General features: G+C 39.3%; 1 protein-coding gene across 3 annotated transcripts in view; it reads left to right on the forward strand.

Annotated features, from left to right (window-relative positions):
- Positions 1-18,554, forward strand: part of Sh3kbp1 (SH3 domain containing kinase binding protein 1) — a 342,524-nt gene that overhangs the window by 174,283 nt on the left and 149,687 nt on the right. For all 3 annotated transcript variants that reach the window (XM_023709017.1, XM_004625662.3, XM_004625663.3), the window contains one exon: positions 8,010-8,139. In XM_023709017.1, the coding sequence (XP_023564785.1) occupies positions 8,010-8,139 (130 nt within the window). The remainder of the gene's footprint in view (positions 1-8,009; positions 8,140-18,554) is intronic.

The raw sequence follows: 18,554 nt of genomic DNA on the forward strand, positions 1-18,554 counted from the left end.
GGCCCCATCTGTTTTAATATTTATCTTTAGTTTCAAAGGTCACAATAGATATTTGTTTATCATTTATCACACTACATCATGCATGCTACATGGTCAAAACCTTTTTCTAAAATGAATTGCTGGTCTGCATCTTCCTGTGTACGTCCATAGTGTGTGCTCCGCAATCCTCACTGGTTTCTTTCCAGTGGATTGATAACAACATAAGTGAAGCCATTGGAGTATGTAATCCTTCTAGAGTGCCCCTTCCCACCCCCAACTTTTTAATTTTCCTGTCCATACCTACTTAGCCAGCAGTTTTTCTTTTAACCTTCAAATTGTTACCTTTATCCTTTTACCATCCTTTTTCTCTTCATGCCCGTATATTTTTTACACAATTTCAGCAAATATATGATGCTAAATAGCAAATCCTGGGCTTCACTAGGTTTGGGAAGAAACGCTGGCTCTTGCTCTCCCTTCCAGCCTCCTGCTGTCAGCCTCAGGGAAGGAAGGGAGAACAAGGACAGCCCTGGAGTTGGCAGAGTGGAGATCACTCAGGAACGTGTCTCACTGGTTCTGCCTCCCAGCTGGCCAGCAGTAGTTCTGCTGTAGGAAGACCATCATGGGGACCCTCAAGGACCTGGACTACCCATTTGATAGAAAAACACCAACTTGTGAATTCCTGGACTGATATTGTTAAAGAAGTCATTGTGAAGACATACTTAGGTAATGTGAGTTCAGAGTGGAGAGGACAGAGAAATGTAGGCAGTATTCTAATTAAGGCATAAGGTGGCACATGGACAAGGTTACCAGAAGAAGCAGCATTTGAGGCCTCTGGAGGTTTTTCTGTTTGGGGACTGCATTGACGCCAGCCACTTTGTTTTTCTGCCTGTGTTATGTGGAGGCTGGGCAAGGAGCTGCTGTTCTCCTGTGTTGGCTGAGCTTGGTCTTACTCACTTTCATTCAGTGATGGCCCAAAAGATGTTCAGAGATGTTTGCTTTTATGTGTTCTTTATTGTTGGTTTCTGAGGCATTTCTCAGTGGTCTCCAGTCAGGCTGACTGGAGACCCAGAGCTGAAGTCTCCGGGTTAAGGCCTGACCTGGCTTTGTGGTTTGCAAAGATGATAACTCGCATATTCAAAACAGTCTGCATCTTCCTTGTTGTGACCATAGAAGGCTCATTCAGCTAGAATTAAGTAGGCCCTTTGAATTCTTTGAAACTTTCACTCAGCCGGTTAATCTGTGTGGGTATAGGTTGGCAGCTTGTCATTTCCTTTTTGTTCATGAGAAATCAAGTTCATTAAAAAGCTGATTGGAGGGCCAGGGAGATAGCTCATTAGAATAAGTGCTTGCCTGGCAAGTGCAAGGTCCTGAGTTCAATCCCCGGCACCGCCAAAAATTAAAAAATAAAATATAACTTAAAGGGGGGGGGAGATAGCTCAGTAGAATAAACATTTGCCTGGCAAGTGCAAGGTCCTGAATTCAAACTTCGGTACACCCCCCCCCCAAAAAAAAGCTGATTGGAGGGGGCTGGCTAAATAGCTCAGCAGATTAAAGCGCCTGCTTAGGCAGACACAAGGGTGAGGGGTTCGATGCTCGGGCCTGCTGTGCCACCCCCCCCCCCCGGCATGCTGACATGGTGATTGAGACTGAATGTGGTGGCATGCTTCTAATCTCAGCACTTGGAGGCTGTAAAGGAGAATTACTATGAGCCCCTTCTACCTAGTGAGACCTTGTAGACCCTGTACTAAAACAAAAAAAAAAGGTTGATTGGCTAATAGGTGGTCAAAACTTGCCTGGATACTTACTCATTAAGACACTGCCGTGCTTTAGAAAATCTCTTATGCCTTTTTAAAAAGTCTGACATTCAGTAAAAATCTGTTTATTGAAATTTAATTATCCAAAAAGCTCAGAGTGTTCAATAGTTTTTCCCCAAGTCACTTGGGTGTGAATACCTCTGAGTTCCCACTGCATAGAGATGGTAAAACATTCATATTCAGGAGAGGGAAGTCATGTTTTGAAGGGAAGATTATTGTATTTGAACCATACATTAGGTTACAAACATAAAGTAATTTATTTGTGAATTTAAATATTATAATAGATTTATATAGATTTTTAAAATATTTCAGAGCTTACAGTCTGCAAGAAATTCTGCTAGTGGAGATTCAGAGATTTATTGAACAGAATCAATACCTTGAAACAGAATTGGTCTTGTCAGGGAGGGCAAGATGTATATAGTTAGGAAGAGAACTAAAGCCCATGGTATTACCAGAGTAGCAAGTGATAGCACTGCGAGTGAGCAAGGTGTTGAAAGACAAGTCCACACGGAAGGTGAAGACCTTGCTTCCTAGCACAGGTGGGATTCCAGCTGGGTGCAGGAAAAGAGAATAGTACTGTGTGCTAGACACTGGGCTAGTCTGGGGGGATGAAGCGTGTTAGTACAGCCTTGCTCCGAAGTAAGGGGTGGCCTGTGAAATTTTGGCAAAGTGTGGAGGATGGGAAGCAGATGATGTTGGATGCAGTGACATGAAATTGAGGGGGAAAAGGTACAGTGCTGTCCAGGCAGAAATTACAAAGGGACACCTCATAGAAATCCCTTCCCTGGGTGTTCACGCATTCCCATAAGGTTTAATTTTTTTTTTTAATCCGAGAGTAGTGATAGGACAAAACTTGAGGCTCTTGATTCATGACCAGAAAGTCATTCTGCTGGCTTGATTCCATCTTTTGTTAATATTTTCAGGTTGGAATGATGATAAGACCTCAGCATAGAGTCACTTGAGAATTTAGTGGCTGTAAATTTAGCTTGCCACTATTTTTAAAGATAAAGCTATCAAGCAAATAAAGGATGGTTCCAACAGTCTTATCAGAAACACTTTTCATTCTCAAAATTGTAGATGTTACAAACTTTGCTTAAGACTTTCATAGAAATTTTACATGCTCTCTTAAGTCATTTCCCTTTCAATTATAGTTTTACCTTTTCAAGGCCTTCTCTGTTATGGAATAAGTCTGTTCTTAGAAGAATTAGAAGAGGGAGTAAAATCAGTTCCCTTGTGTGTACAGAATGTTCTGGCCCAGACAGAAGATGACGAACTGTACAGGAATTGGGGGACAATAGTGGCCCACATAATACTATTTTATGTTTGGCATTTAAAAGAACTACAATGGAAACTAATTTAGCTATTATGCTTTCAAGAAGCAGCCCTCAGGGATGGGGAGATAGCTTGGTGGTCTAAGCACCTGCCTGGCAAGTGCAAGGACCAAGGTTTGAACTCCAGGACAGCATGCCATGCTGGCCCTGGAACACCAGGCGTGCTGTGCCAGCTACCAGAACCGAGCATGGTGTTGCACGTCTGTAATCCCAGTGCTGGGGAGGCTGAGATAGGAGGATCACTACAAGTCTGAGCTGCGTAGTGAGACCCTGTACCAAATAAATAACTAAATAAAGCTTTTAAAAAGGGAAGTAGCCCTCTTAAAATATTTATATTTCTATCAATTCCACTGATAAAAGAATCTCTTCCCTGATAAAAGAATGTAAATATGATAAGAAGTTAAACTACGTCTTACCATATTTTTGTGTAGTCCTACAAAATATGTAACTAATCAAAGGAGATTGAAATCAATCTAGTAATATCTTTAGAGGAAGTTTGACTGAGGAGGGATACAGATAATTTTATTTATGTTTTTATTTATTTATTTTTTTGGCTGGCTCAGGCTGCCTTAAGGGTGGGTCTGGTGTGGCATGTGGTGCTGGAGATTGAACCATGGTCCCCTATGCCTGACTGAGTTTACTCAAGCAGCTGCTTTAGACGACTGAGCTAACCCGCAAGCCCCAAGGGGTAAAGGTAATTTTAAGAGTGATGGAATCACCCTTGTTGCTAAAAGTATGAGTTCCAGCAAGTATTTATCAAAACTGACCAACTGTACTGTTAGAATCTGTACATTTGCATGTATTTTACCTCAAAAAGTTTTTAAAACTATCTTACTTTCTTTAGTGTTTAGAAAATTTTCAAAACACCTTCCTCTACCTCTAGGAGAAGCAACTATTTAAACTTTCATTTAATACTTTTTAGAAAATTTTGAGGAAGATTGATTTTAGGAATGTTAAGTTATAAGCTTAGAGTTTGATAGTGGATTTTCATTTATGGCCAGAATGATAAAACCACTCGTGGAATAGTCAAGCTCACTTCATTGGCCTGTATACCTCTCCTTCTCTCTTCCTTCCCTTCAGTGTAGTTTGTTCCAGTTTGTCATTGACTGGATTTTGGGAAGCAAAATGGTCATTGATTTTTTTTTGTTTTGTTTTGTTTTGGCGGAACCAGGGATTGAACTCAAGCCCTCGCGCTTGCCAGAGAAGCGCTTATTCTACTGAGCCATCTTCCTGGCCCCCAAAATGGTCAGTGAATGAAAAAAAGTTGTACCTAAAACTACCATCAGGTAGATTTTAAGTTTGGCTAAACCCCTTGTTTTCTTCTCAGTATAGTTGACATGTAAAATATTTCAGGGATGATAACTAGGAACTGCTCCAAATAGGTAGGTAGCTACAGGAAAATGCATCACCTTTTAATTTCTAGACATCTTCTTTCCTACTTTAAAAATGTAGATAGTGTTTGCACAGTGGGGTTAGTGGGTTGTTGCAATTCACCCAGTTGTTTTCTCAGCTTCTAACAGGGCTGAGATCTAGAAACCACTTCCTTGCCCAGAACCTACTTAGATGCTGTTGATTGTATAGGCACAGGAATTGGTTGGCCCTGGAATATAAACTGTGTAAATAGTTATACTTGGCCTTTCTCAGATACAGTCAGGTGGGAACAGCCCTACTTCTGGATCTGGACCAAGGGCAGGGTTTATTCTTGGGGTATAGACATGGACCACAGAACTAGCCAGTTTGGTCACAGAGGGCCTGCAGAAGACTGTTTAGAACTGGGGATTGGTGGGGGTAGGAAGAGAGTGGGTGGCTTACTTCCTTGTATTATTTTCCTTAGGGCATAAATTATAAGCCCTTGGTGGCATTCATAATTCCTACTTTATTACAAAAGGGTGTATTTTTTTCTCTCTTTAAATGAAGAAGCATCAACATAAGCTAGCTTGATTTCTAAGCAGGAAGCATACAGGCTCTGCATGTTCCTTGCTTTTGTTATAGAAGCTGCTAGAAGATGGCTCTTTATCTGCTCTGCTCCAGAGTACTGAGGTGTAGGACAAACACACGGGGAATTGGTGGCACTGGGAGGGCCACACAGCCCTGGGTGTGGAAGGACTTAATTAAGGCCAGTGGCCAATGTAGTTAAGCTCTTTGGTCCCTGTTCTTCCTCACAGGAAGAACAAATCCTTTGGTAGGGAATCACGGTTTGATAGGCCCCTGTGGGAGAGTTCTCCCCCAATGATTGTCCTGTCCTGTCATTCATTCATTCATTCATTCATTCATTCATTCATTCATTCATTCATTCATTCAGTGTGAAGCACTGTGCTTTATTCTTGGAATGAATGAATGAATGTCATCACTTGGGCTTTAGTGTCTTTCTCCTGATGGAAAGAATTGGTCTAGAATATCTCTGAAAAGAGATAATGTGGAAATGAGGCTCATTTTTCTCATATCTTGAGGCTCAATGTTGAGACCAAAACAGCATCTGTAGGAAAAAATAATACACAACACCTCTCATTGCTCCCCGCAAAGGGCTCAGCTCACAGAGAAACAAGCCTTGTGCCCAGTGTGCCTGTGATGGGAAATGTGTCCCTTAGGAAATGAACAGTGGTTTTATTGTCCGCCTCTCTGCTTACTGTGTGGCTAATGATAGACCTTTGTCGTTTTCCCATAGGCTGTTCTTCTCAGGCTGTGCTGTGACAGTGATACAGGCATCTGGGGGTGTGGTGAGGTGAAGATACCCCTGTTTTCCCAGCAGGCAGCCTGCTGATCCTACATATCAGGAGCGCTTCCCTGAGGGATTTGGGGCTGGGGCTGCTTATTAGTGGGAACAGGAACATTTCAGACGTCTTCACACTGAATGGCATGAAATTGGCCCAGCTGCCCTGCACAGCCAGCGATTATGGCGCAGATCACTCATTTGTGGTTCACGCCCTTGGCTTTCTCCTCCTGCCCTGCGATTGCTGTGAGGAAGGGGGCATTTTATGGCTTCTTATTCAGGACTAGCATAAAGGACCCCATGCTATAAATCCTATGACTTGATATTCAGGCTGATAGCAAATCTTCCTAACCATCTTAGTCCTATAAAAATTTCCTTGAAAGAATAATGCATAGTAGTTGAGTTGGCATAGAAATATGGAAGGATTTCAATGGAAATGCTGTAAAATCCCATGAATTAGTTTTGAATAGTCACTGGGGCAGTCATGCATGAATGCTGTTGTCTGCATTCTTTCCCAAAGATTTTGTGGTCATGCAAATGTAATTGCCACTCTGTAAGTCTATCCTATGAGTTCCCTAGCAGAAGCTCTAAACACGTTCCTCTGGTTGTCTCCATTCCACAGCTTTCTGGAATGGCTTGCCTGCCCCCTTCCCTAATCATAGCTGTGTGTCTACTTAAAAAAAAACAAACTACCCTTTTTTTTCTCAAAGCCTTCCTTTATCACCCCAGATCTTATTGAGTTCTGTTCTGTGTGATAAGTGTGGTTTGTGCTTAGACTATTTACCTTGCATTTCTAGTTTTTCAGTTATAGTTTTCTATCTTGGTTGTTTGTCACCTTCCTCAGGAAAATCAAACACATGTCCTAGATAGTTCTGTATCTCTAGCCCTTAGAGTAGAACCATAATGCATATACTGTACCTCTAACATGGTTCAAGATCTTTCCTAAATATGACAGCTATGACATGTTGTATCTTGTCATTGTACAGGTGGGAAAAGCGGGGTTCATTTTGGTAGGAAAAATTGGATGGAATAAGATCACTCAACTGCTGAATTTTAAGTAATATTTGAGCTAGGTGTTTGACTTTAATTTTTTTGTCTGCTTGAATTATTTTAGCTCTTAAATTGTGTTTATTGATTTGCGCTGGTAATCTATGCACATAGTAAGAAAAAAAAACCCCAAAGGTCCTATCCTCTATTATTCCATATCACATTGGTAATTTAATATGTGCTTGTTCTTAAAATGACCTTATTTTCTTCCAGGAAGCCAACTTGCTATTCTAGCTTTTGCTGTTTGATTAGTGACTCTATCACAAAATGTTGGAACTTTTAAAAACCCGTTTTTCTCACTTGTCCCAGCTAATTGATCACTGAAGGCCACCTGATGCTTCAGATGGTCTCAGTCCAAATCTGCTTTGTCCATTGTCACTAGCCCCTGGTCCAGCCATCACTCCCCATACAGGTGACTCAGTCTTGATGCCTTCCATGCCTTCTTTCATCCCAGGGTCATTTAGAAACTGGGCAGTCTACCTCATTTGGATTGACTTCTTATCCCATGGCTTCTTAACTGTTTTTGTTAAAACTATCAACACATTTTCCCAAACTGTGTTGGTAGTCTGGGAGAACAACTCTTAGTTTTTAAATAATGACTTTAAATGTATAAAGCAAAATGCAGGATCACAAAGGGAACTATTTATATTGAAGTAATTTTCCAACTAATTTAAAATCAAATTTTGCAATAGTGATCTATGTTTTCTTGGTAACACATTAAATAACAAAAGTTTTCCAGTAGACACAATGATTTATGTCACTATTTCAAAGTAACAATAAATACAATGGATATTCTGAGATACTCCATAGCATTTATGATGTGATAAGAAAATATTTTTTATTTGTTTGGTGATGAATTACAAGTCCTTCTGACATTGGACTGTATTAGTTACACATTCATAATCAAAGTAAATGCCAAATTTAGTTAGAAGCTAATAAAAATCAAGTGTTAATTTTGGCCCATTTATATTTGTTGATTCCAGGTTAACATCCACTCATCCTTGGTGAGACTCTCAAGAGTATGCGGCCTGTTTTCTGGTTACTCCACACCATACAAATGGGAGGCAGAACTGGGAATAGCCATATCTAATCTGACCCTGTGTCTCTGTTCTCTTTGCATCTGTGCAGGTAGAGGAAGGATGGTGGGAAGGTGTTCTCAATGGGAAAACTGGAATGTTTCCATCCAACTTCATCAAGGAGCTATCAGGGGAGTCGGATGAGCTTGGCATTTCCCAGGATGAACAACTATCCAAGTCAAGTAAGGAAGCCCCACCCCACTGAACAGGAAAGGAAGGGGGCAGACCATTGGACTATCCTTCACCCTTCCTTCTGTACAATATCATATGATGAGAAGCTGTGACAAAAGTTCATGTTTGCTCTACTACCTTAACCCTCTAAGGTTTGGTAAGTTTACCACTATAAAGGTGTGACCTGAAGCCACACATTCTTTATATCTCTGGATTGGTAACTGCCAGCCCCCAACTCATTGGTAACCCATCAGCTGTTCCTCCATATACTTCATATGCTTCTGGGATGTCATTTAATGTAAGTTCATACTTAATTCTTAAGTGAACCAATGAGATTGTCAGTATTTCTTAGCATCCTTTGAGGAACTTGGAGAAATACAACAACAAAAAGAAAAACAAACATGTTGGTGATGAAAAGTGCTGTGCATAAGATAAGTGCATGCCACTTCTCCTAATGACAAGACAGCTGAGAGGCCAGACCCCACCTTGTGTGAGCATGTGTTTCCTTCTGTGATGGTGAGAACGAACGAACTTCAGGTCTTTCTTTCCCCAGGGCCTGAATGTCTCCCTCCAGTTTCTCTGCTGCCCTTCCCAGCTCACGGAGCAAAAGGTCAGGACCGGGAAGCTTTGTTCTCCCAGTCGCTAACCCAACTTCCCACATGGGCGTCTGTGTTTATCTTGTGCTGTGTTGAGCCAAGGTCATGAATGTGAATGTTGCAGAAGGCTCAACTCTGTCAGTGGTGTGGCACTACTTGGTGTTGCTCACTTTCCTTCTTGTTGAGAGGAAGACTGCTCAGTCTTGCCAAGATAATTATTAAATGTCTTCCTTTTCCATTTGGAAAAGTCTGACCTGAGTGATGTTCTTATGTTGGTTTGGTGTCTCTCTTGTTTAACTAGTAGCATAATTGGACAAGTGCCTACTTTGAAAGTAAAGCCTTTACAGAAGTACTCAGGCAACCTCCTTTGCTTAGTATCTCAGTTGTTCTGGATCATGCAGCCTTCCATACATAGCAACAGCTGCACTGGCTGGTTGCCTCATTGACTTAAGCAGTACCTTTCCCTCTACTGCCAAATCATGGAATCTTCTACTTTGAACTCCATTCCACCCTACGGTAAATGATGGGGGGGGACCAGAAAGGGATTTTGGATGTCCTGCTGCATTCTAACTTGGGGCAGGAGACTTTCCCAGTATCTAGGCCAGCTAATAAGAATGGCCCTAAAAGTTGCTATTACTCTCCAAATCCACATTAGATTCTAGCTGCCTTGTTGTCTTCTTTTGTGTATTGGAGTAATGTCATAATTGATAATTAGATCTCGTAATAACAATGCTGTACCTCAGGGACATTGTGGATTAAATGTGCTTTTTTTGGATGGAGAACCAAATTGAATCATTATAACTTCATGTTCATGAGGAAATTCATTATGAATTTGAATGGCAGTAAAATATATAAACCACCCATAGAAGATCCTCAATAAATGGTAGCTGTCATTGTTAAGATAAACTGTGAAGTTAAACTGTTGGGACATTACAGTTAGTGTTCAACTACTTGGAAGCTGTTTGCTTCCTCATTGATACTTTGGCTGTGGAAGCATCATGTCTGTACTGGAAAGTTGCTTTGGGATTCCTCTATTAGTACAGAGAAAGAAATAATGAGAAAGGTTAGACAACCTCATTGCGAGAGACTTGACCTCTTGGGGTCCCATCATCTTAGCTATGCTCTCAGGTTGGAAGGTCAAGGTGAATGCCCCCTGAGTTTTTAGAACTCATGAAACAAACTGTTCTCCAGCCATTGCAAGTTAATAATCTAGACAGCTGGCTGTGCCTGAACTCTTAGCTACAAGCATATAGTGCTAGAATCCTTGGTGCAGGAGCATTAGGAGGCTAAATGGAATGAATGGTCAGCCCAATCTTCTGGCCTTCCTTCATATGCCTCTAGCATTGTTCAATTAATAGCCTTCCATTTCAGGATACAATAGCCCAGTAGTTTCCAAAGCCATGCTTAGTCCATGAAATCTGTCCATTGTTGAAATTTTGAGGTCCTTGGCGAGGCATGCTCTAGTAATGATGGCTGCTGATAAAAATGATGCTGCTTTTGTAACTTTTTTGTATGTATAACTAAGGAAAAGAGGGGCCCATTGCTGCACTTATCTTTATCCATTTATACATCTTTCTTCCTTATCTGCCTTCTTTCCTACTCCTGTTCTTCATTCACTCAGTCTTTGCTGAGCCCCTGTTGTTATTGAGACACTGTCCAAGGCACAGAAGAAACAGAGTCTAATCAGACAGGCTGTTTCCCTTCAGTCAGCTCACCTTAATGAAAGGGTGCACACAAATTCCCAGAAGTTCAGGAAAGTGCTTTCATCTGAGGAAGGTTGGGTACAAAGACAGAGTCCAGTGTCATTGCTATATGGGGGTGGAAGCAGTCACAAAGGGCTTCAAGAAGAGAAGGTTTGAGAATAATGTCAATGCAACCTGCCAAATTGAAGTCATTGCTTGAAAGAGAGAAATGGCATTTCTCAGTATTTGAACAAGATTTTCAGTAGTCATTTACACCCTGGATTTGCTCCAGCATCTGTGTGCTAAAGTTTATATAATCAGCTAGCCATGGTGGCACATGCGTGTAATCCCCGCACTCAGGAGGCTGAGGCAGGAGGATCATTGCAAGTTCATGACCAGCCTGAACTACAAAGTGAGCTCAAGGCCAGCCTGAACACAGCAAGACCCTGTCTCAAAAAAGACTAAAAAAAAAAAAAACCCAAAAAACTTTATATAATCATATCATCTTATTTTATTTTCTTTTTATTTCTTTCTTTTTTTTTTGGTGGAACTGGGGTTTGAACTCAGGCCCTTGCACTTTCCAGGCAAGCTCTTATTCTACTGAGCTATCTCCCCAGCCCCAATACCTCAGAAATTATGTATACTAGTAGGATGTGTCTAAGTAGAAAGAACCCTTGCTTTAGAATAAATCTGCTTATTTTTTATTGCTGGAGAATAGTTTTAATAGTTCCAGTGTACTTTATTTTTTCAAAAAAATTGTTTTGAAATTAAATATCCACAGGAAGTTGTAAAAATAAACACAAAATTATATGGCAGTGACCCATGTACATTTTACTTAGCTTCTCTCAGGAATGACATCTCATAATTACAGTAAATTCATATTTGCTTTTGTCTTAAAGTTGAAAAGTACAAAATATAGCTAATGTTCAAAAGATATCTAGTCTTTTTCAGATATAAGTACAAATTTGCTTAATTTTTTTAGACTAGACCATTTAATATTCTTTGTAAAATGCCATTAGGTTTTCCAAAGAATGTTTAGTTAATGTGCAACTCTGGGGGCAAGTTAAATTCTAATATTTGTGCCATATTTGTAAATTTTAGAGATCACAGTGACATCATATAAACAGGTTTTAATTTCAATGTTACCAGACATTAGGGTGAGCTTTTTTTAAAGACAGATAAAATCTATATCCTACTATGAAGAGAATCTTGTGTACAGTGAGTCCTTTTGCATCTCTTTGTCACTCACACACATACACACAAACCTACTTCTTTTTTTCTTTTTCTTTCTTTTCTTTTTTTTTTTCCAGAACTGGGGATTAAACTCAGGCCCTTGCATTTGCCAGGCAAGCACTTATTCTACTGAGCTATCTCCCCGGCCCTACTTTTTTCTTTTTTCTACCAGGGATCAAACTCAGTGCCTTGCTTGTGCTGCTGAGATATATTTGTGGATTATGCCCATACTTCTGTATGTACATATGCTTATTTTATATTTTTATACTTCACATTTTTATTTTAGTACTTGTGGTAGTTATTGAATTTTGTATACTAGTGGATTAATGTAGTAGAAAAATATTAGCATTATTTTTATGAAGAAATGTGTCATGACTGCTTGGCACATAATAGATATTTAATAAGTGCTTAATTAATTCTTATTACTCTAAGGAGACATTTTAATCTTTGAATGACAGGATAAAATTTCTGGAACTTGTTTTTTTTTTCTTACTCTGAAGTATTTTTAATATATAGAAGTTGGTTATGGAAACTTCTAAACCATCTTACATCTTTGTTCATGGTAATCTAGTCTATCAAGGAAAGAATTCCAGCAGTTAGATTGGTTGATAGTTTGGTTTAAACATGTTACCTCAAAGAAAGTTGATAGTTATATAGAAATGTTTTGCTACATATTTAAATTCAAAAAGATCTTTACCGGGGCCGGGGAGATAGCTCAGTAGAATAAGGGCTTGCCTGGCAAGCACAAGGGCCTGAGTTCAATCCCCAGTTCTGCCAAGAAAAAAAAAAGGATCTTTACCATCTACAGAACTTACAGAACCTTAAAGGTAGTTTTTCAAAAATGTTTTAAAAAGTGTTTATTATAGAGCATTTCTAACATGCAAAAGTAAGAATAGTATAATAGCCAGGTATGGTGGTACATCCCTGTAGTGCTAGCACTCAGGAAGCTGAACCAGGAGGTTGGCATGAGTTCAAGACCAGCCTGAGCATACAGTGAACCCATATGTACTAATCACCCAGCTGCGCAGCTTATTACCCCATGGCATTTCTGGTGAACCTATGGCACACATGTTATTTGTTTACCTTTCAAGACAAAAACAGTTCATTTATGATTTTTTTTTCAGTTTAGGCACTCATCTCTAAAAGTTTCATCATCCCTGCCCTATGGTCAATTTGTTCAAATTTTAGCCTCATGCATTCTTCTCCTTTATTATCTTGTAGGGAAATCCAGATGTTATATAATTAAATACATAACTATTTCAATGTGTCAGTAAAAGGGTATCTTAAAATACCATTATTGCCTGAAGACATAATTATGACAATTCCTTAAAATAATTAAATATAGGATGACTATTCACTTTCCCCTAACAGTCTTCTCTCCTGGGATGCAATTTATTAGTGTGAATCTGGATCCAAATAAGGTATATACATTATGATTAGTTGAATTGTCTCCGGTTTCTTTGAATCTAGCTTTCTCCTTCTTTCCTCCTTTTTTCCATACAGTTTTCCTGAAGAAGCTGATCATTATTCATTAGTTCCTTACCATCTGGCCTATGCTGCTTTGATCTTGGTTGTGTCATTTAATCTGCATTCCTATGCATTAATAATTAGGTCCAGAGACTTGAATGGGTTAACATCTAAGAAATACACACATATACATATTCATATATTTTGGTAAATCTTCTTCCCGGGTGTTGATGGATAGTCCACCTGATGTTTATAATGTCTGGCTGTATTTCCTTTGGAGTGTCAGTGACCATTGATGTTGTCACTTGTACCTGCTTACTCAGGGTTTATAAAGTGACATAAGCCAAGAAAAAAAAAAGGTGCATATCAGATCAATAGTCACATCCTCAAAATAGGTGCCTAGTATATCAAACTTTTAAAAATGGAAATGTTTAAGTGTTTATGTTAGTAGTGCAGGCCTTGTTAGGGATAGAGAAGAATTCAGAAGTCATTCCAATTTTTGTCAGATGACAACATTAAGGCTCAGTATAATTAAGTCTTCCATGTGGCCTGGCATAAGATTGAGAAGTTCAAGTTATCCACACTTCTTTCTCATACTTGCCTCTGCTGCACAAACAGGTCATCTTTTCTTTTTTGTGGTACTGGGGATTGAACTCAGGACCTTGTGCTTGCCAGGCAAGCGCTTATTCTACTGAGCTATCTCCCCAGCTCTTTGTTTCATTTTGTTTTTTTCTTTTTTTTTTTTTTTTTGTGGAGCCAGGGCTTGAACTCAGGCCCTTGCACTTGCCAGGGAAGCACTTATTCAACTGAGCTGTCTCCCCAGCCCTCTCCCCAGCTCTTAACAGGTTATCTTTCACTGAGTAACTGGCACATTTCAAGCCTAGCTAAAGTTGAGCATATATTGATGATCACAGATCATAATTAATTAATTGCCTTTTCATTAATAATTATGCACATGCTACTACTGATTAATGTGAAATAGAGGTAATCATTGAATGTTATAATCAGAGACTATCCTGTGTCTATATAAGATTTATTTGATTTTAGTGTCAAAGATCCAGATATGAACTTGCCCAATTTTAATTTCTCAGGTAGTTTGCCTCACATTTAAGATATAAATGTGCCTTCCATTTTTAACGTGTTTTTGATATTACTTAATAGTAAGTTTTTGTAAAACTAAAAATATTTTTATGTTTTAAAAAATCATATGCTACAGGAATATTCTCATGTCTATAATCTCCAGAGGGAGAAAGTTTGCGTTTTCTTTCTATAACCATTAATAACCATAACCTTTCAATTTTAATTTAATTTCTGATCTTTCTAATTCTTAATATTAAAACATTTAGATTCTGATATGTTAGTGACATATCAAGCTAAGACAAAGATGAAGATGGCTTTTTAAAATACATGGTAACAGCCCCGCCCCCAGGGCGTGCTGAGACAGTGATTGAGACTGGGCATGGTGGCACGTGCCTGTAATCTCAGCGCTTGGGAGGCTGAAAACAAGAGGATCACTACGAGTCCCGTCTATGTAGTGAGACCCTGTAGACCCTGTACTAAATACATTTTTAAAAAGGCAAACCACTGCCATATATAAAAATATTTTCATCAGTTACAAAAATTGAATTTCTCAGTGTCCCTTGCTTATGAAAGCAAAAACTAGGTAGAGAAATTCCATTCTGACATTTTCAGACCTTTTTCTTTTTAGTATTTAATGACATTTGTTTTGTGATTGATGAATTATCTATCACCAATGCAGGTCAATCAGAAAAGTGATAAAACAAGAGTTTCAGGAAAAGTTAGGTGCTAGCATACCACATGATTTTATGTTTGAGTTTTTAAATTCTTCCTGCAATAATGTTTGCTGCTTTCATAAACTAATATTATTTAATAGTGACAGTATTTATCCAGCAAGATAAATATCACTCATATTTAGATTGATCTTTTCAGTTGCCTGTCTCTTGCTGTTGAGATAAAAAGTCTGTGCATCTTCAGCCAGTCTAGGCTACAGTTCAGATGGTCTTGCTGCCAGTGGACAGGGAGATCTTGTAGACAGGTTCAACCATTCAGAGAATCAGGGCTGTTGTCCTCCATAAAGATTGTGAGACTTGATGTGTGGAAGAACACATGGAAGTTCTGTTGCTCTTGGAGGAACATTGCCAAAATAATTTGTTTTTCCCACCACACTTACTTTCTATGACATGGAGAGGACTGCTGCTGTTAGATTTCAGAGGGTTTTGCTCACAAAGGGGCTACATTCTTTAGGTGTAGTGCTGACTTAATGAAGTTAAGTAGAGTGAAATTTGCTTAAATAAAAACTAACCAATATTAAGTTGCCATGCTTTTAAAAAATGCATTCGTCCATGTGTACAGTATATAATGATTACATTCATCGTGGGAAGTTGGTACATGTACATAAGACATCTTCATTCTTTTTTTTTAATCCCCTATACTTCCTCTCCTTCATACCGTGATCCCTGTCCCATTTAAGAAAGATACGTCTTCCTACTTCCTATTATCTAGCTTTTATTTTGCTCTTCATTTATATTTTGGTTTCCACATTTAAGAGAAACCATATGATATTTAAGTTTATGTGTCTGATTTATTTCACTTAACGTTATTGTCTTGCTATGCTTTTGTCATCAGGGTTTTCAACAGCTGTAAGCCTAACAAGAACACTTAAAGCATTTTGTTGTTTCTCTTGATAGCTAGTGACTTGAATGCCTGTGCTTTTGCTGTAATTGGTTGCAGCACATCTGTCAAGAAGGACAGGCTTCAAATTAAGGGTGTACTACCATGGATGTCTGTGGGACACAGAAATTGGAAATGCTTCACACCGTTTAAATCACTGGGTTGATCATTCCCTATTCTCTATTCCCTTCCTATGTTAGAAGTGACAAGGTGGAGGCTGACAGTATGATTTCTACCACCCTACCCCACTTTTGATGGTACTGTAGTTTGAACGTAGGGCCTTCGTATGGATCTACATCCCCCCAAATTTTAAATGTTTTTAGACGGGGTCTCACTAAGTCCCTAAATTGCCCAGGGTGGGCTCAAATTTAGATTCTTCTGCCTAAGTCTCCTAGAGTCCTGGGATTACAGGCATGCACCACCACACCTGACTTAGGTTTCCCATTTTTATTTGGAGACAAGTTGTACTCCCCTTTCAGTTCCATTGTCTTCGTAAATGTAGCCTACCTTTTTCACCCTTTATACTTATTATGAAGCTGTATGACTGGTCTATAGTTTGAGTATTTAATTCATAAGCTACGATATAATTTATTTCCCTAATAATGCATTTATTTATTGAATTTACCTTTGCAAACGATTTTGTCTGCTAGTGGTACTTTTTGTATGGCCTTGTATGTATTTATGTTTGTTGGTGAGTGGGTGGGTATTAACAAACTACAGCTGGGGCAGTGTGTACATATTCTGTGTACTTGTTGATTGAGAGATACTCGAGCTTTAGCCATGTGTTCATTCTTAAGATATTGATAACTTCTTCTTGTAACGAAAACATTGTAACACTTGACATTGGGTGAGTCCTATGTCCTCATGCTTAAGTATAGTCTCATGATTTTTATGGTAAAACCTCAATTAAGATATTTCAAGAAATATGTAGGGTTTTCTGGTATCCTCCAGATGAAGCAGAAACTTCCTTATCTTGATATGGATGCCACTACTGCTTTCAAATCTCATTGGTGAAACTTCGCCTCTAGTATATTAATAGATTTTCTAGCTTAAAGGTGCTGAGAATGACAAATCTTTTATTTGTTTACATTTATGGCACTGGGGATTGACCCCAGGGCTTCGTGTGTGCTAGGCCAGGGTGTTGCCACTGAGCTGTGCCCCCAGCCCTAAAAATCTTTTAAACAGAATTCTGTGTCTTGTTTACAATTTTGGGGCTTAGTATTAGTTTCCATCGCATGGGGGCCTGTTGTAGCAGATAAAGGGTAACAGGCCTACACTGTATTATATTATATTTAGGTCATGCTTTCCAAAGAGAAGATGGTGCTGCACAATTGAGTTAATGAAGAGGTCAATAAGTTGTATTGCCTATAGTTAATTGAGGTTTTCCTATTCTTCTATTACAGTATTGAAATGGCTTCCAGGTTTTAACTTGGGACAATATACATGCCAGTCATTTACAGAGAGAAATTTCAATTCTGGGGGCTCTTTGCCATCTTGGCTGCATGGGGACTTTGGGCTCATTCTGTAACATTCTTAAATTTGGCCTAATGGTCTCTAATTATTTTTGTGGCTGAAGCTCTTGCAGTGGATTCATTGAAGGCAAGTTCAGTTAAAGACTCTTCCTCTTCCTTCTTTTGCCATCATTTGCTTCCCCTTTCCCCTCTCTTGTTTTTCTCTCCCTTCTCTTCTCTCATTCACTGTCAGGAAAGACTACCTTTGAAGGGACAATTCTGTACCGAGCTGCACCGGGAAAGACGGAGGGCCACAGACGCTATTACAGTGAGTGACCTTAACAGCAGGAAGCAATTGTAAAGATAAGATCTGGGTACATGTATTGTTTGATGCAGCCACCCTTTCCTGAGCTGCTCATGCTCATGCCAAATGTCTGTGTGAATTTCTGATCCAAGGACATGGACTTATTTGCCTACAATAAGTGTCATCTCCTTGGTGTGTGCTACAAGAGCATTCCCACCACCAGCCCCTGGCGCTTTCTTGTTTGCTTTCTGCCTCTACCATGTATGTGACATGCGTGCATGAACCATGCGTGCAGAGAAGAGAAAAGTAACGTTTGTCATGGCACTTGTATTTGTACCAGTATCTGTGGGCTTATGGGGTGGTGGAAGATGGCTTCCAGCAGAGACATCAACTTCTCATGGTTATTGCTTTTTCGGAGTGGGTCATTGGAAACCAGTAAACCATTTTGCCATTGCGTGGTTCACATAAATAAGACTTTGGCTTGAAAGACCATGCCAGAAATGGTGCTTTGCTTTGCTTATTCAGCTAATCACCACACGGCAGACTTCTTTTGGTAGAACCAATGTGTAGCCTTTTGTGTTATGAAATAAGGCTGCCAAAAGTCAAGGGTAAAGAGATGGATAAATTAATTCAATGATGCGTTTAGAACAGTTCCTGCTAAATAGAAATTTACATGTGTGTTAAATTAAAAACAATTAAGAATGCCTCTGATCAGGGCTGGAAAAGTAGGATACGTTACACAAAAATAGACAGTTACCGAGCTAATTTGAGACTTTTCTTTTAAACTTTTAACGTGGAAGAACATCCACGTTAGTGTGCCTGTACACATGTGCATGCTTACACATGTACACATACATAATGAAAGAGAGGGCTCAGATATGAATCCCAAAACCATGCTTCTCAAATTGCCCGGATGAAGTTTATCTTTGCTTCTGTTACACCATGGACGGACGCTTGGTTCTTCTGCTTACTGTACTACAGCACAGTGTTCTGCCTGCGTTT

The sequence above is a fragment of the Octodon degus genome, unplaced genomic scaffold (genome assembly GCF_000260255.1).
Source record: "Octodon degus isolate 3935 unplaced genomic scaffold, OctDeg1.0 scaffold00010, whole genome shotgun sequence".
Lineage (NCBI taxonomy): Eukaryota > Metazoa > Chordata > Mammalia > Rodentia > Octodontidae > Octodon > Octodon degus.